This window comes from Sciurus vulgaris (genome assembly GCF_902686455.1).
Source record: "Sciurus vulgaris genome assembly, chromosome: 7".
Classification (NCBI taxonomy): Eukaryota; Metazoa; Chordata; class Mammalia; order Rodentia; family Sciuridae; genus Sciurus; species Sciurus vulgaris.
Window position 1 is genome coordinate 105,258,883 of NC_136467.1, and position 25,970 is coordinate 105,284,852.

General features: G+C 36.8%; 2 protein-coding genes across 6 annotated transcripts in view; one reads left to right on the top strand and one right to left on the bottom strand.

The window, feature by feature from the left end:
- LOC306665966 (glutathione S-transferase-like) lies at window positions 1-14,735 on the top strand. Of its 4 annotated transcripts, XM_079147659.1 has the most exons (7): window positions 1-224; window positions 320-418; window positions 4,485-4,536; window positions 5,661-5,793; window positions 9,512-9,653; window positions 11,574-11,705; window positions 12,841-14,735. In XM_079147659.1, the coding sequence occupies exons 2-7, from the start codon at window positions 332-334 to the stop codon at window positions 13,009-13,011; spliced, it is 717 nt and encodes a 238-aa protein (XP_079003785.1). In that variant the 5' UTR covers window positions 1-224; window positions 320-331; the 3' UTR covers window positions 13,012-14,735. The 4 variants fall into 4 exon arrangements, with proteins under 4 accessions (XP_079003785.1, XP_079003786.1, XP_079003784.1 ...); XM_079147660.1 differs by lacking the exon at window positions 4,485-4,536; XM_079147658.1 differs by lacking the exon at window positions 1-224 and having other exon boundaries at window positions 231-418.
- Window positions 14,643-25,970, bottom strand: part of TMEM14A (transmembrane protein 14A) — a 19,621-nt gene continuing 8,293 nt past the window's right edge. For both annotated transcript variants that reach the window (XM_079147674.1, XM_079147675.1), the window contains exons 2-5: window positions 20,223-20,308; window positions 18,008-18,109; window positions 16,414-16,501; window positions 14,643-14,931 (exon numbers count right to left, since the gene is read on the bottom strand). In XM_079147674.1, the coding sequence (XP_079003800.1) occupies window positions 14,892-14,931; window positions 16,414-16,501; window positions 18,008-18,109; window positions 20,223-20,308 (316 nt within the window). In that variant the 3' untranslated portion in view covers window positions 14,643-14,891. The remainder of the gene's footprint in view (window positions 14,932-16,413; window positions 16,502-18,007; window positions 18,110-20,222; window positions 20,309-25,970) is intronic.

The following is a 25,970-nucleotide window of genomic DNA, read 5'->3' on the forward strand; positions in this document are numbered from 1 at the left end:
TGGTCAGTCTAGTCCTGAATGGCTTTGATCCATCTGACTTGATTACACTTATCTTCTTCTTTCTATTTTTTAAATCAATTATTTAATTAGGTTTTTTTTTTTTCCCCCCCCCAATAAAAACTCTAGAACACCAGTTTGAGAAAGTAAACTCCATTTGTGAGGAAAGAACCGAGATTACAGGCAGTCTTGGAGCTAAGGAGCAGCTTGGATCTGGAACATAAATTGTAAAACCCACGTCTTGCTGATGAACTTTGTGCTGCTGTGCATGTTCCTGTTTCTCTTTGCACACGAATCTCAGTCTCTCCCTCTTGATTTTCAGGAATCCTTCAGCATGTCGGGGAAGCCTATGCTTCACTATTTCAATGGAAGGGGTAGAATGGAGTCCATCCGATGGCTGTTGGCTGCAGCTGGAGTGGAGGTAAGATAACTGGGTTGATTGCTATTGTTTTTGTCTCTCGGTCATTGAGCACTTACTTAGGGGAAAGTTATAGAAAACTATTTTATATATTTTTTGTACTCGTGATTGAACTCAGAAGTGCTTCACCACTGAGTACATCCCCAGCATTTTTTATTTTGAGACAGTCTTGCTAAGTTACTTGGGTCCTAAATAATGACTGAAACTGGCCTCAAAATTTCAATCCTCCTGTCTCAGCCTCCTGAGTTGCCAGGATTACAGGCCTGAGCCACTGCACCCACCTAGAAAACAAAAAGCAGTTTTTGTCACATCCTTTTTAAATGTTGAGCTGTGAAAAAATTAATTAGTCTTTTAAGTGCCTAAATACTGTAGTAATTGATTATTGATACTAAACACATGTTACAGTGTTCTATAATAATTAACAAAGAAAAGAAGGAAGGATGTGAGAGGAAGGAATGAAGGAGGGAGGCACAAAGGGAGAAAGGGAAGAGACTCATTTTACTTCACAGCTTTTTATTCCATTATTACCTGCCAAGTGTAGCATTCATTTAACTACATTTGTATCAAGAATTTTAAGAAAATGGTACTTTTCTTAAAAGCACAGAACAGTACTGACATAACATTATCATTTACTACTAAAATTATAACTGTCCTACACTTCAATGAATTTTTCAATTATTAAAAATTTCTCAACAGATTTAAAAGTAGCTTACTAAAGTTTACAAAGCCCTTTCAAAATATATCTTTGTGTCTGAATGCACATTGTGTATATAAAGCAATTAGCCTTTCTGGAATCCATACAAAAAGTATTTTTCATTTACTCTTAAATGGTCTCAGATGAAGGAACAAATTTTCTTTGAACTATGGCACAAGTTTTCTTTGAACTTATGGCCTGTCCCACAGTGACTTAGTGGAAAATTAGCAAGCAATACTGGTGACTTCACCTTCATTAGGATATTCTATATTCTGTCTGAGACCTAACAGAGGTTTCGAGTTCATCTGTTCTCCAGAAATGAAAACACCTTATATGAATGCATCTCAGAACATGGTTTAAATTGGAATATTTTGTGAAATGTACCACTTCATGTAATCCAGTAGTGTTTGAATAAAGCAAAAAAAAATCTGTAGAAGTTTAATTTTTTTCTAGAAGTCTTTTTTTTAAATAGATAATACATTTATTTATTTGTTTGTTTGTTTGTTTGTTTATTTATTTATTTTATTTGGTGCTGGGGATTGAACCAGGGCCTTGTGCATGCAAGGCAAGCACTCTACCAACTGGGCTATATCACCAGCCCTAAAAGTATTGTCTGGAATTTTTTTTTGTATTTTAAATCAAGATTTAGAAGATTAAGCAAAATACAAAGAATATTATAAATGAACATGACCCTGCTACCTGGGATGAACAATTGTTAATATTTAGTCATAATTGGCCTTCGGTCTTTAAAAAAATACAAGTAATATATTCAGGTAGTCTTTTGTTAAAAATAAAACATTAACAGATAAAGCTAAAATTCAGTTGGACCATCATCTTCAATTCTGCTTGAACAACCTCTATCTAGTAAGTCTAGCTTTTAAGTTTTTGCATTTATATCTGTTTTTGCCAAACTTTGACTTGTGTACTTTGGGAAAAGTTTACCTAAGCAGCTCCATTTGTGTATCATTCTTTATTTTTCTCTTTAAACTCAGTTGGATAGATGACAGATGGATAATGAAGATGAAAAAGAAAGATGAGGTCATTCTTTTATAACTTTTTTTAATTTCAATTTTACATATTGTTGCTTTATAATACTACATGATATTTTTAATAGCAAAGGATACAGTCAATAAAGCTTTTTAACATTCAAGAAGAAAGGATATGACGTGATAAAACATGCACAGGAAACAAGGTGAAGCCAAGGGTTACCTATAAAAAACACTCTGACTTCTTTGGGGATACTAAATATTTTTTAGTACTTTTAGTAAAGTTTTTAAAAAAACTTGAACTTGTCATTTTTCCTTCTAAAGATCAATTTTTATAAAACAGTAATGGTTCAGTCCTTCTCTCTGAACCATAAGAATCTCTATCTTTGGCCTTCTGATTCCTCACAGATTTTTAGATTCATGTTGACACCATCGCAATTTGTCAGAATTAGAAGACAATTCTACAGTCAGTATCAATCTTCTGTGCCCAACTTTTCCTTGCAATATGAGTCATAGCAAACTTTCAAAAGCTTAATAAGTATACTCTTGGATACACCAGTTTGCTAAAATGACTGTGCCTTGCTTATCTTTGGAAACCCCACAGTACCTAACACAGACCCTCACTCCACCCAGAGAGACTTTATGCAAAACACAAAATGGAAAATACATCATTTAAAAAAAAAAGTTCAGGTGGAAAAACAAAAAATAAAAAGGAACAGGGATGTAGCACAGTGGTAAAGCACCCCTGGGTTCAATTCCCAGTAAACATTCCCCCAATATAAATCATAAATAAATACATAAATAAAAGGAAGAGAGTTTTGCTTTATACCTTGACTGTCCTTCTCTGTATGCTCAGAGTTGGTATCAAGTGTGGAATATGGCTTCAAATTGAAATGATTATTTAAATAAAAATTACAGAGTCACCAAGCTGGCAATATCTGAAATGCAGTAGGCTTAGAAAGAAGGGAAGCTAGCCCTGGTTCTTCCATTCTTTAGCCACGGGACTTCACGCAAGTCACTTGTCCTCTCAGGGCTTCGTGAGCATCAAATGAAAACTTGGAGAAGAGTTCCAATATTATATCAGCTGTCAGCAGTGTTTACTTTCTTGTTTTTTGTTTATTTTTGTTTTGTGTTTCTTTTGGATTTTGGTTCTTGGTTCTTTTTACTGATGAAAATACAAAAGAGAGAACACCACAAACTCTATCTGAACCAAGAATAGAAGCTGATAGAGAGAGTAGGTACTTAGTACTTAGTGCTAGGGATCATCAAGCAGAACCAGAGAGAATTTATTTTGTAAAATCAAAGAACTACGAGAACAGAGACCCCCCCACACATACATATGTACACATTCTACCCTTGCACAAAGATTCTTTTTAAATGTAGCAAGTGTCCGAATTCTACCTTCTGAATGCCTTATTTGTGCTGACATAGTCATAGGAAAAGAACATGTCTACTGAAGAACATGTCTACTCATTTCCAGAGGAAAGACTAATAAGGATGACTTACAATATTTTAGCATACCTATATTTTTTAATTCTTCTAGGAAGGGTTCTGTAATTTGTATAATAATATTGATAATATTTTAAGTAAATAAGGACTTTTTGTATCTTTTTTGGCACTAGAGATTGAACCCAGGGGCACTAACCATGGAGCCGCATCCTTAATCCTTTAGATTTTTTATTCTGAGACAGGGCCTCTCTAAGTTGCTGAGGCTGGCTTTGAACTTGAGATCCTACTGCCTCAGCCTCCCCATCTACGGGATTATAGTCTTTGTTGTCTTACAAAAACGGTAGAATTCCCTGGAGAGTGCAGTGTTTCCTGCTTTTGAATTTGAGTTCAAGTTAATGCTGGTATTTGAGATGTAGGAATGAGGTAAACTGACACTTCAATTACCTATGGTTTAAGGATTTGGGAATGACAACAAAATAACTATATATTGGTATACTCAAAACATTGCTTTACTCAGTAATTAGGCCTTGTGTTAGTTAGCTTTTCATCCCTGTGATCAAAACATCTGCATAAACAATGTAAAGGTGGAAAGATTTATTTAGGCTCAAGGTTTCAGAAGTTTCAGTCTATAGTCAACTGAATCCAAGGCAGAAACCTCACGGCAAAAGGGCATGGCAGGGGTTGTGGCAGCTGGAAAGGTGAGAGAGAGAGAGAGAGAGAGAGAGAGAGAGAGAGAGAGAGAGAGAAAGGGCTTGTCACTTCCCAAAAGCCCTACCTCTGAATGTTGCCCACTGGGAAAAGGCTTCAACACATGAGTCTTTGGGGTCGCTTCATACTCAGTCCTCTGACTTCCATGTAACTCTTTTCCATGGTATCAACAGCAATAATAATAAAAGTGTTAATAACAATGTATTCTTACATTCTTCCTTTTGTTCTTTAGTTTGAAGAAAAACTTTTTGAAACGCATGAAGAATTTGAAAAATTAATCCAAGGTGAGATGAAAATCTTATTACTTCTGATGTCACATTAGATCAAAGGGATGAGATGGTATCTCCATTACTATGAATCTATCTCTCTCTCTTTCTCCCTCTTTCTCCCCACCTCACACCCCTCTGTTTACTATGCTGAATAAGAGGAGTGAAAACTGTATGTTCCAGCTCTCTCCCTTTGATGCCCCTGTTCTTGGGAGGATATCTACTTTTTGCAGTTTCCAGCTTCACCATACTACACTGCTCCTTTGTTTCTTTTCAGTTTTCCAGGACCTAGTTAACTTCTTTATATTAAATTCTCTCTGCAACAGTAACTGGTGTGGCTCAGTCTCCCAGTTACACCCTGAGACAATGGTGAGGAGAACTGGCCCAGCTTCAGGTGTTAAATGGGGAGAGTGCAGGGAAAGACTTACTGTTGCCCATCTGAGGAACAGGGGCAGATAGATGGACACACAGAGTTGAGAGAGAGAGAGAGAGAGAGAGAGAGAGAGAGAGAGAGAGAGAGAGAGAGAGAGAGAGAGAGAGAGAGAATATCCATTTTTAATCAAACCATTGCCCTCCCTAGTTATTATTAGTTTGTTAGTTTGTTTTATTACGGAGAGCAATACAGGGGTTAAATTGTTGTGCTGTGCTTATTCACTGATAAGTGATAGGGAGTGATGGAAATATGTTCAACAGTCTCATGACTTCAGGAAAACAACCAGGCAGAGAAGGAGGGGTAGACAAGAATGGCCCATGTGGAGGCTGAGTTAACACTCAGAGTATTATTGTGGCAGTTCAAAGGTAAAAAGAGTGGAGTGGCCATAAAGAGGAGACGAAGGAATTAGAAAGAGGAGTCTTTGGAAAGAAAGCATGCTTATATGTGTGTGTGTGTGTGTGTGTGTGTGTGTGTGTGTGTGTGTGTGTAATGTCTTCCAGGATATTAAACATTGTGTCTGGCCCTCCACATATTTTTTTTTGTATAAGTGACAGCATAAATATTTTTCTTTTTACTTAGTCTCTAAAGATATTTTGATAAATATTATTTGATTATAATAATCCCATTTTGCAGCATCTTTAGAGAAGAAAAACATAGTTACCACTATCAAGAACAATACATAATTCAGCTTTCTCTTGTGTTTTTCAAGGTGGAGCCCTGATGTATGAACAAGTCCCCATGGTGGAAATTGATGGAATGAATTTGGTGGAAACCAGGGCCATTCTAAGATACATCGCTGCAAAATATGGCTTGTATGGAAGGAACCTGAAGGAACAAGCCTGGTACAGAAGTCACTTTTTCTTCTTCTTCTTCTTCTTTTTTTTTTTTTTTTTTTTTTTAACATTTCTAGTTGTAGATGAACACAATACTTTTGTTTTATTTATTTATTTATGTGTGGTGCTGAGGATCAAACCCAGCGCCTCACATGCACAAGGCAAGTGCTCTGCCACCAATCCACAATCCCAGCCCCCAGAAATCACTTCTGACTCTAAAATAGAATGAAAAGCTAACATTGAGGCTTATTAGCTTCCACGTTTAGTGTAATTCTTGATAGAAAACTCTTCTTCTTGTTTTTTAATACTTTATCATGGAAAAATCTAACATATCAGAAGAGAGAATATAAAAGCCCCTATTACATAACATTTACCTTCATAGTTACTAATTCATGGCCAAACCCTACACAGTTTCTTTAACGTTCAGATGCCATATTTAGCTGTCATTACTGGAGGTAATCAGTCATTTCTCATGAATTTGTTTGCCTCCACTATGTGGGAGTAGCACTCAAGAGTAAATCCAAAGAATACTGAAAATTTTGTGGGGGAGCCATCTAACCCTGTGAAACTGAATCTGGACACAGTCCTGGAAGCTACCTTGTCAGTCTCTGAATACACCAGATATCCCCCCAGACTCTAGATAATTTTCACATGCACAAACCAGTCAGTTGGTGATGGCAGACCAATCTACGAACTAGCAAAATAGTCTTATCTTACCTGGAATTTAAAACAACCCTAAATTGTAAAGTATTGCACAGAATTAGAAAACCATTGTTTCATAAATAACAAAGAGTTCATTTTTACTAAGATGTGTTTTCTCATCTATTAAGCCATTATTTCATTTCAAAAATATATTTTTAGAAACTTAGTTTAAAATGTTAATGCAATACAAATGTTTAGATCGACCTTGTGTTAAGTCTTAACCATAAGCAGTCTCTTGCTTTCTAGTAGTTCCTGCTAAATTTCTGCTGGCTGCATTGCTGCAGTGTAGTTAAACATGTTCCTCTGTCTCTATTATTATAAAATGCTAGTCGGATTTAGAGGGTTTATCAGACTCAGGTTATTTAGATGCAGGTTCCAGTGGGTTTTGCAAGACTACTTCATGGGTTTTTGTTGTGTTCCTCTACTAACAAACAAAATGTCTACTTATCTTTTATGATATTAATAGCTCTGAGCATTCAGTGCTAGTATTCCTTCTGCATTTATTATCTGGAATACTTTCATAAAGAAAAACCTCCCTTCACCTACTACCTGGTTGCTTGGAGGTACTGTTTCCCATAGAGAAGACAGAGTTCATGCTTGGTTCTTTCTCCTTACTGACCAGATTTCCAAATAATGAACTGGTTTACATGCATCCTCCAAAAGTGACCTATTGTTTGTGGTTATTCTTTTATGCATATGAACTCATCAATTTACACATCTTTAATGTGTTTCAATGGATTTCAGTTGTTATTCTTATTCATGCTCAAGTGGTTTTTACCCTTGGTCAATGGGAGCCAAGTGGCTCCTAGGAATTTTTTACCCTACCCTAGTGGCTCTGGTAACTTCTTTATTCTCTGGTGAAATGTGTTGATTCAGATCAATCCTATATATCTCTTGCTTCAGGGCTAGACTCAGTCATTTCTCTAAGGAGCTATGGTTCTTTTTAATGTAAAATAGTTTCAAAGTAGTTATTTTAGAGAACTAATGTTTGTAAATTGAAAATGAATTAATAATTTACTTATACACGCTTTCATTGGTATATCAGTATGATAAAGCCTTGTGTTTACATTTTAAAACTCCTTTAATCAACTGCATAGTCCCACAACAACCCTAATGCTTAGAATGGAATCCTACTGGTAATCCATGGCTGCAGCATACTCTCTCACAGTTCTGAGTAGACAGGGCTCAGCAGATTGGTCCTCTGAGTCTCTCATGCAGCACTTCACTCCTGTCTAGCACCTGGGTTGGGAGAGCAGGTTGAAGTCTCTCTCTCCCCCCACATGCCTCCCCCTTGTGGCTAGCTCACATGTACAGAAGGAGGTCCTCAGTGTGGTTGGACTTCTTAAATAGAGAACTGGATGTCCTTAGTGCAAATGATAAAAGAGAACCAGATAGGATTCAGAAGGATTCTTATGACCTACCCATGGAAATCCAAGAACATTACTTCTCTACACTGGTCCAGAATGTGCCCAAGGGCCAGTCGTATCCAAGGGGAGAATGAGACTTAAACCAATGGAAGGAGGAGCAAAGAATTTGAGACCATCTTCAAGACACCCATTACTATTCTAGGTTAAAGCTAAAGGCCTATGTTTCACAAAGATTAAGAGACAAATCAGCATATTACAGAGATGCAGCCACATCAATGTTTATAGCAGCTCAATTCACAATAGCTAAACTATGGAACCAACCTTCAACAGATGAAAGGATAAAAAAATGTATATGTATATATGATGGAATATTACTCAGTCTTAAAAGAAGAATGAAACTATGGTATTTGCCAGTAAATAGATGGAGCTGGAGAATATCATACTAAGCGAAATAAACCAATCCCAAAAAAACAAAAGCCAAATGTTTTCTCTGATATGTGGATGCTAATTACCAGTGGTGTGGTGGGGGGCTAGGGAAGAATACAGTTACTTTAGACTAGGTAAAGGGAATTGAAGGAAGGGGAGGAGGTATGGGGCTAGGAAGGGTAGTAAAGTGAATCAGACATTATTACCCTGTGTACATATATATGACCAGTGGGATTCTACATCATGTATAACCAGAAGAATGAGAAATTATACTCCAATATATATATCAAAGTGCATTTTACTATCAGGTGTAACTAATTAAAACAAATTTTAAGCATTTAAAAATTTTTAAAAATAATATTAAAATCATAGTTGCACAAAGGTACCAGAGAGAGAGAGAGAGAGAGGAGAGAGAGAGAGAGAGAGAGTGTCTCCTTGGACCGAGACAGAGATTTTACCCATACCAGGAGTCTTCTCACTATGCCTTGGTTCCTTTTCCAATGGAAAGGCCAGCTTTCCATTCATTCAGGCATGAAGATGAAAGTGGAGGAAAGTGGGAACTTGCCGGGCAAGTTTTGTGCTCTATTAAATTGCCCTACTGTCTATGTTTGAGAACCTCTGATCCAGATGGAGAGGTTTGGGGCAGGATAGAGGTCTGTAGGTACCTCTTCCTCCACATGCATCACGTGTACTAACATGCTGATCACACTATTATTACATTCAAATACCAAATATAATCTTTGCCCAATTTACTACTATGGTATCATTTTAATATTTTGTGTATGTATGTGTGTGTGTGTGTGATAAATATTAGTGTTATATAATTGACATCACACACACACACACACACACACACACACACACACACACACACACAAACTACCTACACATTTTGTTTCTATAGTTATTCCTATCTCCAAGATTGGTCTTTCTTAATATCCCAAAGGAACAGCATTCCAGTATCACAGTTGGCATTAGCTCATGGAATGATATTCCAGGAGGATCCCTGGGAGTCAGGCAGATGAAACTGAGGCACTACTTGAAATATTTTTTTGGTCCATAACATGATATTCCCTTTTTCTGGAAAAATATGACCTGGCAAGTTAGGGTATCTGTAATCTATGCTAAATACCTAAATATTGATTAAATAATATATATTACATGATTCAACTGTGATAAATATATTTAAATGTGTGTATTAAATCATTTTTTGAACTATCATCCTCCTCTAGGATTGACATGTATGTAGAAGGCTTGAGGGACCTGAGTGACATGATTATGTACTTTCCACTCTCTCTGCCTGAAGAGAAAGAGATGAATCTTGAGTACATTCTCCAGCGAGCCACCATGAGATTCTTCCCTGTCTATGAGAAGGTAAATGACAGACTTCTGTCTTGCTTTATGACGGTTCAGGAGAGGAAAAATTAACTAAACTAAAAATTTATTGTTGGATGAAGGGTGGCCAAATCCTTTGTGAAAACTCAAAATTCTTCCCTTACTTGCAGTCATTAAACAAATCTGCTTTCCTCTCACTTGGGTTTTCTAAATTTTATTTTTTAAGGATTTCACACATAACTCCAGCACTATTTATGGTTCTGATGCTGACAGAATTTCAGTTACCTGATTTAATTCTAGAGTAAAATAAAACTTTAAAACAGGATTTGTGGTCTCACACTACTTAAAGAGTTGTGAGGGAGGATAATATTATTTCTAATATGCATCGGCTAATAGTAGGGCTCAAGGCAATTTATCAGGTTAGCAGAATTCTATGTAACAGTCCAAAACTTTAAAAAATTGTTTTCAGATAACACTGTTTCTTGTGTCTCTACTTTTAGCATCTGTAAAATAATGCCTGAAAAGTTTATACCTTAAGCAAACATTTGGACTGCATCTCTAACACCTTCTTTAGCTATCCACACTCTTCACCTCTAGGCACACTCATTATATTTGTAAGTGCAGGAGAGAAAGATTAAAAATGTCAGGGTTTGGATAAAAACAAAAACAAAAACAAAAAAAAAGAAAGAAAAAAAGAGTTTTCCAAACCTGCTGGCAATGCTGGTTTAGTCCACCCTTTCTGGGTTCAATAATAATAGTTTTAAAAGAATGATTTAATACATATATTTAAATGTATTTATCACAATCAAATCATGTGATTGGATTATTTAATTAATACTGAAGAATTCAGCATAGATTACAAGTACCCTAACTTCCCAAACCATACTTTTCTCTTAATCACATTTAGTGAATTCTCAGTCTCTTTGCTCCAAGTTGGATCAAACTAAATATTCTATACCCTATACTTTCTCTGTATCATTTCCTTCAGAAATATATAAAGACAATATATTAATTTGTAATCAGCACATAATTTAAGAGATTTTTATCTTACAATTTTATAAATATTGGCAATGGAAGGGATGTCTGACACCATTCTTCCTCATGACTGAAGTTTTTGTCATACAGTGTCATAAAGCATAGATACTTTTCTCATGGCTCAAAATAGTGACAATGACAATATCACTAATCATGATGATGGCTCACCTCCACTGAGACAAGTACTGTGCTGTGTATTTGACATACTTTACCCGTTTCATCTTTATATGTCCATGAAAAGAGGTACAATGATTGTCCCATTTACAGCTGAGGCCACAACAGCTGGAAGTGACTTGCCCAATGTCATACAACAAAGCTGACCTTTGTACTCGAGTCTCTCTGACTTCTGAGCGCATGTCCAAGTACCAGAAGATCATAAAGTTTGGGGGCTAGAATATACTTTGGTGACTATCTAATCTTTCATTTTGTATTCGATCAATTTTAACTCAAAGTGGCTAATAAATGACAGCCTTATTACAAGGAAACCCGCTTATAAAAATGAGGCTTGTAAAAACTCCCTGCAAACAAAGTTCCCTTCAAAAACAGCCTAACTAAGGAAACTGCCCAGAGGTCCTGCAAAGATAGTTCTGGAAGAGCCACCAGGCCAGGGTGCTGTGCTAAAATCCTTATATATAGGTTCACAGGGCAGATGCAGGGAAATAAGATGAAAGAAGACAAAGAGCGTGGAAGCAAGCCGTTTCCTAAGGTCAGGTCAGGAGGATTTGAGCTGCTGACCTCTTTCAGGTGAACTGAAGCACCAAGACAGATGGGGTTGGCTCAAGCTCATAGAGCTACCTAGGGGCAGAGAATAGATTAGAAACCAGGTCTCAACTTCTAGAAGACTTTTCACCAAATCAAGATCACTACTTTATGTGTGAGGTATGCCCTTAGTCCTTTACCTTCTCCTTCTCAACTATCATGCAGGCACTAAGAGACCATGGACAAGACTTTCTTGTGGGCAGTCAGCTGAGCTGGGCTGACATACAGCTCCTTGAAGTCATCTTAATGGCTGAAGAGTGCAAACCCAGTGTCCTCTTGGGCTTCCCTCTGCTACAGGTAATGCTATCCACAGTCCCCAAGAATTGCAGAGAAAGAATATGTATCACTCCTTTTTTCTTTCATTCAGTCATTCACTTAAGAACCTTCTAACTTCTTTATGCCAAGACCTGTACTAGAAATATAAAGATGCCCTCCAGAAATATACCTAGTCAGGGAGACAAAAACATGGGTACCTTCAATACAGTGTGATAAATTTAAAAACAAAACATGGGAAAGCAGATGAGGGTCACCTGCACCAGCATAGAGAATCTGACGCAGGCTTCTTGCAGAATTGAACCTCAGAGGATTTGCCTGGGATGTAGTAGAATCTCAAAAAAAGTTGTTTCATTTTCTAGAAGAAGTAGGGGGAAAAATTTAATATCATTCCAGCATGGCCATTACTCAACAATAACCACAACCATTGGTTAAGCTTGTTTATGTCACGCAATGAATTAAGAATCAAATGTACTTTACCTTATTTTATTCCATCCTCAAGGTAGACAGAAAATGAGACTCATTTTCATACATTTAGTGTGAGACAGGACCCTGACTCAAACCTCTGTCTGATTCCACAGACAGAGGAAGTTCCCAAGTTGCCCAAGTTCTAAATTTGCTACATTAGTGGCTTCCTTGATAAACTTTAAAATATTTAAAACAGGTAACATGAAGGCTGGGGGTGTAGCTCAGTTGGTGGAGTACTTTTCTAGCATATGCAAGGCCCTGGGTTCAATTCCTAGCACCAAATCATGCAAAACAATTAAAATATTTGTAACATGAATTATGACAATTCTGCAGCCTCAATTTTCCACTTCATATTACACTATGTTTTGCTATTTAGTCTACCTCATTTTTACACAATGTTATCTGTTGAATGCTTTTTGAAATTTCCAATGCATAATATTCCATTTATTGTGCTTAATGAAAATCAAAACCCAAATGTCTAATACCTGAAAAAATGTCTACATAAATGAGGATACATCTGCTGCATAGAATTTTATGCAACCACTTAAAATGTTTTCAAAGATTATGTAAGAACATGAGAAATGTTTATGGCATAGGAAAAATGAGGACTTCTCCTTACAGATCAGCAGTATTTTACTTTGTTTATTTTATTGTACTCTTCTCTCATGAATTTTGACATTTTACATTTTAGGAATTCAAGGTCAGAATCAGCTGCATCCCCACAATTAACAAATTTCTCCAGCCTGGAAGCCAGAGGAAGCCTCCGCTGGATGAAGAATCCATTAGAAAGGTGAAGAACATATTCAAATTTGAACGTGGCATGTTTCTCAAAAACATGAGCACTATAGTAGCTGAGTATTAATAATTAAAGAGGTCTAAGCAATGCAATAAGTACTGTACAGTACATTTATAGCAAGGCCCAGTAAAATATTCTAAAAAGATATGTTAATAAAGAAATGCATAAAGAAATAAACTCCCTAAGACTTGCCTGAAAATTAGAAAACTCCTTTTCTATTTTTCCTAAAATATTCTGGCACCACTTAGAATGATCCAAATAAGAATTCTTAAAAAAAAAAAAAAAAAAAAAAAAAAAAAAAAAAAAAGAATTCTCCTGGATTCTCCATGTGCAAACACGTAAAATCACAAGGAAGAAAATGGATGTCAAGGATTTCTTTTAAAAACAAAAACAAACAAACAAACAAACAAAAAAAACCCAGAATACAAGAAGCACATATAACAACATCATTCACTTCTACCATCTTTTGGGAACAATCCCGGACTCTGCATAGTTTCAACTAGTTCCTAAAACTTTGAATCACTTGAGTACCTCATGGCTATCGTACACATTTCTCTGATCAATTTCACGCTAGTTTCTATATCAGTGTCATAATCAAAGTCTGAGTAGAAGCTGTTTTCAATCTGAACCTGCAGGCTCTTTCCTTCATCTTTGACAGGTAGAAGTAAAGAGAAGTAGCTCAGTTATGACAGTGAGTTCCAGCCTTGCTTGTGTTTAATCATCTCCTCAGCACCATAAGAATGGATGAGATTTTATTTTGGGGGGGGGTCTTTTTTAAAGTATATCAAGGACTTTTGTTTAGGTTTTCTTTTTGGTTCAACCAATAGGGTTTGTTTTTTCCCCCTTAATTGAATTCCTTGTCACTGAAAGTTTAACAACCTACATGAAAGTCAACTGTCAAAGGAAACCAACCTAACACAACCAGATCTATTCTGCTGCTATGGACTGTGGACTCTGCACACCCTCACTTAAAAAAAGGGTATGGAAACCTATAGGACTAAAATTGCAGGCTTTTAGGCCTCTGAGGGGTCTTGTTGACTATTAAACAAAAGTCCTCTTTGAGAATGAGGTATTGATTCCCAGAGACAGGGAGTGACCTCCCACAGAGCACATTATCCGGCAGTAGGTCTGGGCTGGGATTTAGGTCTCCCTAAAGTGCCTTGGACATTAAAAGTTATAACTATGTCCAAATTTGAGGTGGTGATTTGAGGGGGAAATAAATACCACTTTTTTTTTCAGTGTTATTATTGTTTGAGGGAGAAAGCAGCTCTGTTCCTAAGGAAGTACAGAATGTTGGCTTAAATAACCCCCTTTCCCAATCCCTTTCACTAATAAATGAACATTTAAATGTCAAAGATGATTTGAATCTATCAAGACACCAAAACGAAAGAAACTCATTTAAGACATTTTTATTTTTTCATTTGAATACTGATACATTCTGTTTGAGAATGTTGAAAAAGGAATTCTTTTAAAGGAAAAATAACATTGGCAGCAAAGCAATTAAAATGGAAAAAAATAAAATTTCTGATATAACACAAGTAACAAAGAGCTATGTTAGTATTCTGTGAAGTCTACATAAGGAATTCCTTTATTGGATAAGTTATAGTTTAATTTAAACTTACTTGAGTCATCAGTATTTGGAACTGTCAAAAACAATACCACATATATAAAAATAGCCACAGCATATGAAAAGAGTATATCAGGATTCATTGAACAACTTTAATGAAAACATTGCTTGATAATTAGAAACAGTTTAAGCTTTTGCTGTTAAAAAAAAAAAAAATGTCAAACTGTTGTTCACCTTAGAGGAGACAGTATTACTTTTGCTTCTGACATAAAATAAGATACTTGACATTCTATATTGAAATTTTTCTTTTAAGTATAAAGTATAGACTCTGCCCATTACAGTAGAATGATAGGAATTTAGTTTTCAGTCTTCTGGATGCTCACAGCAACAGTAAGACAAGTCTCAGGATCATCATGAGGCTGAATTAAAATAAAATAGAGACAAAGGGAGGTCATTTTTACCTGGCAAAGATAGAAAGGTCATATGCTATGTGCAGACACATTACTAAGCCTTGGCTTCTAGGGCTTTCTCCCAGCTCCTCTCCTTGGAACAGGGTGAACACATCATCCTGGGTTCTAACTTCCCAGACAGGATATAAAAATGTTCACTGAATGAATGAGAAAAATAAGAACTTGCTGTTCCAAAAGTCTGTCATGAGGGTTTATGAAAGAAAGATCTGGGAAGAAACAAAAACCTTCAACAGCTAGTCAAGTAAAGCAACTTGGAAAAATAATCAAGGAGCAACTGGAGGGGGGCAACTGTGACAATTTCAGCTACTTTCCACTCTCTGGGTCTTGTCCTCTTGTTAGTAAGCCCTACTACTGACTCTTTCTAACACCAAGCATCATTTTTATAACTGGAAAGCAGTCCTTTGTAATCAAATTTTCCCCTCCCTAGAAACATAACACATTGCTACACTAGAAAATTCTACAGAAAAGTGGAAAGAATAATATGGAAGTTATTCACTATGCTATGACCCAGAGAAAAACACTACTAATAGTCAGAGGTGTTTCCTTCTTATCTTGTTTTTTTTTACACACAGGCATTTTAAAGAATAGGTCACATTATGCTCCGTGGATTTTGATCCTATTTTTAAATCTTATTATGTCATCAAGATTTTTTAATGCCAATAAATAGGTTTTGAAAACATGATGTACAAATGCCTACTCAATACTCCATTAAATGCACAAAATATTTATTAAAATATTTCCTTACCTATGAATTTTTAGGCTGTTTCTAATTTCTGAGTTTAACATATTTTTCATTAGAAATAAAGTTTCAATGAACAATCAATCTTTGTGTACATCTCACTTCTTTGAAATAAATTCTCAACAGCGAAAATGCATATTGAAGGGAATGGACATGTTTATGGCTTTTCACACTCCTAGGCAGCTTCTAGGAGGAATGAAAAAATATTACCTCTAAATTTTTATTTGGTAATATGCTTCAACTCATGGACAGAATTACCAGATCAAATAAAAAATTTGGGACTCCTCAACCTGTCTTTTTAAAAAATACTAAAATTAATCACCCTTTAAAAATTCAAAATAAACTGCATCACACTATCACTGTCCGATTCTTTAAAAGAGAATGAAAAAACTTACTGCTTTAGGTAGGTGAATCTTGTGGGGAAATAAGGCTGAATTTAGCTCTGAATTACAGAAAAGGTAACTGTGTATGTTGTGATCAAATCACAGTGACACTAAGTGCTGCTGGGAAGAATGACCATGTGAACATCAGTGCCAAAAAGTAACTGATTTCACCATGGTTTAAGGTTTTTCCAGTCTTGCTCACTGTAATAGAAACTACTTTGACTTTTCAAATTAAAATTGATTTTGAACAAAAATCAGCCCTTCAAAATGATGGCAGAGGAAAGTATAGTTCAAAATAGTTCTTCTTACCTTAAACCTGCAACCAGTCCAGCAGGCATTACTTTCTTAGAACGCTTAAATCTCACACCCATTATGGTGGCCAGGAAGAAAGCTGTAACTGAAAATCAAACCAATCCATGAACTAGTTTCAAACATATTATCGGTACTTGCTTGTGGACAAAAAATTAAAAAAATAAAAAAAAAAAAAGGAAAACAATATTGTTTCAAAGTTTTCAATATAACAACTATTATGTATAAGCACTGAGTTACTATTTCTTGAAAAAATAAAGGCCTCTATTAAAATGCTTTATAAAACAGTCCATCAAAAATTTGAGTAAATAAACATGTTAAGATCCATTCCTGAAATATCTTCAAATTTTTTTTATAACCTAAATTTCCATTCAAGAACACTCCTCAAAGGCTAGGACTATGTCTTATTCAACTTTCCTCAAAAACACAAGGCAACAGACATACTTGAACCCACAGGAGCTACTGAATAAATGCTGGTTAATTAAACGTAAGGAAAATAACCAGTGTTTCTTTTAAAAGATCTGATTGTAAATTAATACTAGAAGGTGGACTGTTTTCTTTGTAGCATTCCATTTGAGACATTAAATGCCTGGAGACTAAGTTACAAAATTATGTGCAGAAGCATCGGGTCAGGAGCTGAACCAATGGGAGGGAAGGATGTTTCTGTGTGAGACTTCAGGATGTCAATAAAACAACTTAAGAACAGCTTTCAAAGAAAAATCACATATTCATATAAAATATGATTGAGAGTAAACATGAAAATTACTTAAGTGTATATGAAAAAAAGGCCCAATATATCTATACCCTGCTAATACAGAGTCAGCTTCTGACACAATCTTCATTATTAGAAATATCCCCACTCTGTATTTAAAATAATGGAAGAAAAAAATAAAGGAAATAAAATAAGGGAAGAAAAACCCAATTAATGTCTTTTTTCTTTTTCAAATATAAACAAAATAAAATTTTGTTTTTATTTATATTTTCCTCCATACTCGCCATGGCAATATGAATAAATCAAATAAAGACAATTTTCTTGGTGAAGTTTTCTAGACCTTTGCTGTATTTCTCTTTCCAGCTAGACAAAAGAAAGTCAAGTATCCCAGGGGCTTAAACATTCAGGTTTCCATTTTTTCTGTGGACATTCTTTCACTAAGGCCAATAAACAAAGAAGCTAAGAAGGGGTCAGTCTTACTTTCCTAAGGAAGAACAGGATCAAAACTGTTTGTGAATTAAATAAAATAATACAAGGCTGTCTCTTTTTAGACATTTTCACAGCAACATAAAAAACCATTCTTAATATGTATTTAGGAGAATTAGCAGAAAACCTAGGAACACTTCCTTTCTTTTTCTAATTTAATTTTTCTAGTATTTCTAGTAACAAGTTTTACAGAAAACTGAGTCAGAAGGCAAGGTACAGTACCATTATTTTTGATCAGGTCTGTCTAGAAGGGAACAAGGGTTATGTTCAGTCTCGACACAGCGTGGGGCCACTCAACATCTGACAATATATTTTCTAGTAAACCTAGCACAGGGTATCAAGCAGGCCACTCCAAGGTTTGATGCTCTGTGAATGGGGGGAAAGTGCCATACTTACACAGCGATAGTTTAACATCTCGTTTGTCCATGGAGACACGGTAAGCTCCATAGCCCGCCAAAAATCCAACAAAAAGACCAGCAATCAAAGATGGAACACCACCTAGGAAGAAAAGTATGGGCTCACAAAGAGAATCTCAAAGTGAAAGGAATTCATTTGTCAGCTCAGGTGCAACACAGGTACCTTCAAACGTGTTCCTACTTGAGCATCTTAACTGAGCAGAGTCAAATTAAGTATGGGCCTCTTCAGAGACAGTGATGCTGAACCCCAAAACACAAGGCAGAGGAACTCTGCACACAGGGTAATGCAGGGGTCAGGGTTCCCTGGAAGGAATAAAGAAAGCCTGCACTGTAGTACTGGTGTTGACCTGATTGCATGATCTTGGGCAGTCACTTCACTTTGATGTCCTCTTCTCCCTACCCCTGCTTTTTTCCTCTTGGATCCACATTTTTACTATGAAGTTGTGATGATGGAAAATGAGGTCCAAAGATATTTTTAGCTCACAGAGGTAAAGAGAGAAGTGCTATGCAAACCAGGCAATGGTTTTGTCCTGAATAATTAACAAATCATTAAGCCCTAAGATGTCAGAATTCAGATTAGAGGAGACTACACCAAGAAAGGGGAAGATGCAGGGCACTGACCCAGCCAGCTAGTCTCCAGCCCAGGACACCATGATAAATACTAAACAATTCCTGTGCATTGGACAGGGAGGTATATGCTGGTGACACTGTGATCAAGGCACACACAATCCTTGCTTCACAGAACTTGCTTTCATTTAGAATCTATTGGATTAGAATCCATGGGGGTAGAGCTGAGGTATTTTTATTTTTTAAATATTCATAGGGAATTCAGATGTTTAGCCAGGCATAAGAACCACTGCAGGAAATGCACATTTGTGCACACGTGCTTGCATACACACACACACACACACACACACACACACACACACACAAATAATTCTTCACATCCCTAAAAAAGGCAAGCAAAAATATTTAAGCCTGGCACAGTGGTGCACACCTGTAATCCCAGCAACTTGGGAGGCTGAAGCAGGAGGATTGCAAGTTCAATGCCAGCCTCAGTAACTTAGTGAGGCCTTAAGCAACTTAGAAGACCCTATCTCAAAATAAAAAAAGGGCTGAGATGTAGTTCAGTGGTTAAGTACCCCTGGGTTCAATTCCTGATAGCAAAAATAAATAAATAATTTAAAATGTTTAGATGTTCTTTTCTGTTCTATAATAGAAGTTCTTCAGATATGTCTTTGACCAAAAAAAAAAAAAAAAAATGTTTCTTCAATAACAATACTATCAGGGTTTCACACTGACTCCTCTGAAGTAATTAATAAAACATCAACTCTCGAGTAGTTATTGGCAGGTATCACTTTAGTAGCATTATTGTTTGTCCTTCCAAAAATATCTACAATACACATATTCAGAGAGAAAAAAAACAAACAAAAATGTAAGGTGAATTACAATCTGTAAGGAATCTTAGAAGGGAATCTATTCTAATCTGCTAGCTGCTCTGCTATGAAACAGAATTGTTCTTCCGACTATGGTTTCTGAGACACCTCTAAGGGAGGAAGTTCCTAACTTCCAACTGTGTAGATCTAGCTTTTTCACTCAAATTCAAATATACCAATGTCACAAGTGTAACACCCTTTGAAATACAACTTTATTCTTAAAAATTCACTAAAATATAAAAAACAGAAACACGAGACACCATGACTGTACATGCATCTACTTAGAACAAAGTAAAATATAAAATCTTGACCTTTCACTTTTCATGAAAACCCTTTATGTAATCAACTGGGCTCTTCTTCCTCTTTTAGATACAGATGAAGAGGTGACTTTGGATATTATATCTTAGTTCTGAACAAATCTTTTCCTTTGCAACTTATAGCAATATAACTCAGTTTTTGACACAATTATGTAAAACACAAGAAACTTTATTTTCTTTATTTTATAAGTAAGCTCTGAAGGTTAAAATCAATTAACTATGCAATTCATAAGGGCAGGTGAGAGCCCCATGTTGGCATGCTCTGCATGCTCAGTCCCACGTAACCCCTTCCCTCTGTGAATCCCTTCCATGACATCCTGGTCCTCAGCTCCTTCTCAGATATCATGAATTTCTTGTCCTGCTAGCAGACCATCAGATGAGCCTAGCAAAATCAGCATTTCCCCAGTAAGAACCTTTGATGAAAAATTTGTTTTAGTCTTACCTCTCCGCTTATATCCTAAAATGCTTCCAAATGTCACAAGGGCTGCGTAACCAAAACCAATCAGGTCCATTGGTGAGGCTGTGATTCTAAAGCAAGGAAGAAGGGACAAATGATGCAAAATAAAGAGTTCTGGGGAACAAATACATAGTAAAATGGAAGGCATCCCACAGAATCATAGAAATTAATTTCTATGGTCCCTAAAGGGTCAAGCCTATTACCAACACTCACCACTGTCCTGCTATCCTCTCTCTCTGGCATACTTGGGGGACACCAGAGGTTGACTCTCCTCTGCCTGTCTTCAAGTTATACCCTCAGCTATTTTGGTCTTTCTACTTGTTATAAGGCTTCTACTCTGCAAGATGGGTCTCCTGACTGCAGGGAAACACTATAATCTACACTTTCTACCTCCATGTCTACAATGTCCTCTCTCTCCTCCACCTACAGGACCTCAAACACACTCTGAACCTTCTCCCTGACCTCTGCCCTTAACTACCCTGGAACTCCTTAACCATTCTAGCTTCTTCTTCCTCTAAATGCTTCTGAAACTCCATCATACAATTCTTTCATATTTTTGTGCAGACATTCATCCTTCCATGCTTCCCACACTGCAGAACAGAAAAGGGGGACACCCATGCATAGCACATGGGTGTTTGCTTAGTGACTGAACCAGAGATTCACTTTAAACATGTGCTGTGTCACTAGACAGTTCTGTGGTGGCAAAGACATCCACACTTCAGTGATAACAAATCACTAAACAATAAATGAAAGTGAAGGCTGGGCACAAAGTTAACTGAATGACAATGACATCCTACCATGCATCACAGCAGCATCAAGCATATCCAGGGGTGAGAAGTCCCCTGGAGACCCTCCACACCCTTTTTCTTGGTACTGGGAATTGAACCCCAGGAGTGCTTAACCTACTGAGTCCCTTCCCAGCACCTTTCTATGTTTTATTTTGAGACAGGGTCTTGCTAAGTTGCTGAGGCTGGCTCAAACTTGTTATCCTCCTGCCTCAGTCTCCTGAGTCACTGGGAATACAGGCATGAACGCTGGTGCCTGGTTTCTCCATTCTTTAAGATGCTGTAGAAAGTGCACTGGTCACAGGGTGGAGATGTGGGTCTGGTCGCTTGCTGGCTGTTGGTCCTGAGACCACGCTCTTTCCTTCCCCCAAGTCCTCCAAGTGTGAGAAACAAACGAGAGGAGCTCTGAAGTTCTTGCGCTTTTTTAAATTCTAAGAATCCTGGTGGTGCTTTTATATCTTAACTTTCTTACATCTACATTTCTTCCATGGGGAAAATAATTATCTCTGTAAACAGGAGGAATGATATGCGGGATTTCTTATGTGTTTTTTCAAAGTTTCTCACTGCGAGTCTTTTATTCCCTATACTAACTGACAATAAACTGACTTCGAAGAACAGAAAAGAAGTGTTGAGCTTATCTCAAAGAGTCATTCAGAACTTACTGCGAGGGAGGGTCTGCGGAGGGACGTGAGAGCAGAAGATGGCAATGAAAAGCCCTCAGCACCTACAAGAAGTGCCCAGGAGGTGGCACACTGGGATGTGACAGGTAGGAAGGCCCTGGGTTCAAAAACCTTTGCTGACTGAATGATGGATAAACTAGCAATAATAACAATAATGTTGTGAGCAATTAACATGTGATTGCACCTAAGGTCTCACATATATCATGTCATGTAATTAACACCACAACCCTATGGTTGAATGGTACACTATTATCCCATTTTCCAGATGAGGAAACTGAAGCACAGAAAAGGCAAGCAATGCCTGAAGGTCACAGAGCAGAGCCAAGATTTCAGATTCAAGAAAGTCTCACTTCTAACCACTATGCAACAATACCTTTGAGTACTAAGTTAGCTGGATGAGTGTGCAAGCAAAGCTGATGCTCTTCAGAATTTTTGATTATGGATCAATCTCGTGCTTGGCCTACTATCTTAAAGTCATGACCAGAGTACACTGTCTTCCCTCTAGTGACTCAGTTTCATCCCTATGAGCATCTCACAACCAATCCTATTTACTACGGTGATAGGAGCCAATCATATTACATATTACAATGCACATCTGGCTTTAAATTTATACCATTACATGTTAGCTGTGTAAAACTGGATATGTTCCTTAATCGCTCTGTGACTCAGTTTCTCCATCTTTAAAATAAGGATAATAAAAATACCTAACTCACAGGGTTACTGTGAGAATTAAACAAATTCATTTGAAAACACAGAACGGTGCCTAGCACATATTGAGCACTCAACGAATATTAGCAGCTCAAGGCTCAGAAAGACAAGACTGCATCTTCTCCCTTATATGAGGAGCTACAGAGTTGATCTCATAGAAATAGAGGATAGTGGCTCCTAGAACCTGGAGAGGGTGTGTGGGCAGGGGGTGGAAGGAGGATGGGTAGGAGGACAGCTGGATGTGAAGAACAACTCCTTACATTCTGTAGCAGACTAGGACAGCTATGGTTGGCAACCATAGTTTGAATATTTCAAAATAGCTACAAGAAAGGATTCTGAATATTCAAAGCACAAAGTAATAAATAATCTGAGGTGATGGATTGACAAATATCCTGATTAATTCATACATGTACTGAAAGGCCACACCCATAATATATACAATTATTATGTTTATACATGTATTGAAATTCCATTGTGACCCATAAATATGCACAATTACTATGTGTTGATTAAAATTAAAAATACATCTAAAAACAAATATTAGCTGCTCTAATAATAATTATTCTTCTCTTTCACTCTTACACCTATTTTCCGTTTGATGTACGTAAGTCCATTACTACTTCAGCATGCTAAGAAAACTGAGGTAGGGTGCATTTTTCATATGACTTATGCCATATCACAACTACTATCTTAACTCATTTCCAGTTGACAACTATCTATTGAGTATCTTCTTTGTGCAAAGCAGTTGGGAGCAATAAGAAGCCCACAGGCAGGGTCTTAGTCCTCCAGGACCCAGAGTATAGCACAGCAAAAAGAAGGAGATGCTAAATGAACCTTAAGAGGGCAGGCATCTGACATGGCTAGGGGGCCTAGAGAAAGATGCCCAGAGGATGCAAGGTACCACATGGTACCTTGGGGAGAGTAGGATGAAGAGGTGCTCCAGGCAGAAGAAGGAACATGTGCAAAAGTTTCCTGGTGTATAAAATACACACCCCTTCATGCTTAAAACACTAGAAAAAATAGGAATAATAGGAACATACCTCAATATTGTAAAGGCTACCTATGCTAAACCCACAGCCAACACCATTCTTAATGGAGAAAAACTGAAAGCATTCCCTCTAAAAACTGGAAAAAGATAGGGATGCCCTCTTTCACCACTTCTATTCAACATCGTCCTTGAAACACTTGCCAGAGCAATTAGACAGATCAAAGAAATTAAAGGGATACAAATAGGAAAAGAAGAACATAAGTTGTCTCTATTTGCTGATGACATGATCCTATATTTAGAAGATCAAAGAAACTCCACTAGAAAACTTCTAGAACAAATGAATTCAGCAAAGTAGCAGGTATAAAATCAATACATGTAAATCTAATGCATTTCTATTCATAAGTGATGAATCCTCTGAAAGAGAAATTAGGAAAACTACTCCATTCACAATAGCCTCAAAAAATAAATAAATAAATAAAATACTTGGGAATTAATCTGACAAAAGAGGTGAAAGACCTCTACAATGAAAACTGCAGAACATTAAAGAAAGAAATTGAAGAAAACCTTAGAAGATGGAAAGATCTCCCATGTTCTTGGATAGGAAGAATTAACATTGTCAAAATGGTCATTCTACTAAAGGCACTATACAGATTCAATGCAAATCCAATTAAAATCTCAATGACATTCCTCATAGAAACTGAGAAAGCAATCATGAACTTCATCTGGAAGAACATGAGACCTCGAATAGCCAAAACAATCCTGAGTAGAAAAAGTGAAACAGGAGGTATCACAACATGAGACATTAAAACTATACTACAGAGCAACAGTAACAAAAATGGCATGGTATTGGCACCAAAATACACAGGCAGACCAATGGTACAGAATAGAAGAAATAGAGACAAAACCACATAAATACAGTCACCTGATACTAGGCAAAGGAGACAAAAACATACAATGGGGAAAAGATAGCCTGTTCAACAAATGGTGCTGAGAAAACTGGAAATCCATGCAGTAAAGTGAAATTAAACCTCTATCTCTCACCCTGCACAAAACTCAACTCAAAATGGATCAAGGACACAGGAATCAGACCACAGACCCTGTACCAAATAGAATACAAAGTAGGCCTGACTCTTCATCATGTTGGCTTAGGACCACACTTCCTCAACAAGACTCCCAAAGCACAAGAAATCAAAGCAAGAATCAATAAATGAAATGAACTCAAACTAAAAAGCTTTTTCTCAGCAAAGGGACACAATCAAGAATGTAAAGAGAGAGCCTAGAGAGTGGGAGAAATCTTTTCTACATGCACTTCAGGTAGAGCACTAATCTCCAAAATTTATAACAAACTTACAAAACTTTACACCAAAAATACAAAGAATCCAATCAATAAATGGGCCAAGGAACTGGACAGACATTTTACAGAAGACACACAGGCAATTAATAAATAAATGAAAAAGTGTTCAACATCTCTACTAATTAGAGAAATGCAAATTAAAACAACTCTAAGATTTCATCTTACTATTACTATTACTAATTATTACTAATTATTACTCTAATTAGAATGGCTATTATCAAGAACACAAACAATAATAGATGTTAGCGTGGATGTGGGGGAAAAGGCACACTTTTACATTGCTGGTGGAGCTGCAAATTGGTGTAGCCACTCTGATAAGCAGTGTGGAGAATCCTCAGAAAACCTGGAATGGAACCACCTTTTGACTCTGTTATCCCACGCCTCGGTTTATACACAAAGGACTTGAAATTAGCATACTACAGTAATGTAGTCACATCAATGTTTACAGAAGCTCAATTCACAATAGCTAGATTGTGGAACCAACCTAGATGCCCTTCAACAGAAAAATGGATAAAGAAACCATGGCATATACACACAATGGAATATTATTCAGTCATAAAGAATAATATTATGGTATTTTCAGATAAATGGATGGAATTGAAGATTATCATGCTAAGTGAAATAAGCCAATTCCAAAAAACCAAAGGCCAAATGTTTTCTCTGAGAAGTGGATGATGATATATAATGGGGGTGGGGAGTTGGAGGATGAGAGAAGAATGGAGGAATTTTAGATTACAGAGAGGGAAATGAGAGAGAGGGGGGTATGAAAAATGGTGGAATGAGACAGACATCATTACCCTGTGTACATGTATGATTACACGAATGGTATGAATCTACATCGTGTACAACCATAGAGACTAAATGATGTACCTCATTTGTGTACAATGAATCAAAATGCAGTCTGTAAAAAGTTTAAAAATAAATAATTTTTAAAAAAGTTTCCTGGTGTGAGAACAGCATGACAAGATCTCAAAATAAAAAGAAATGAATATGATCTGTGAAAAGAGAGGGCCTGACAAGAAATACGGAACTCTCAAAGGGAGTCTGCCTTCTGTCCTAAGGGCAGTGAGTGATTAATGAAGTGAGTCTCACAATCAGATTTAAACTCCAGCAATGGCAATGGAAGATAAAGTAAGGCTGAGACATGGCCGCAGTAAACTAAGCAAGAACTTAGTTGATGATGGTAACCTGGCCTAAAAAAGTGGCTTAGATGGAGTA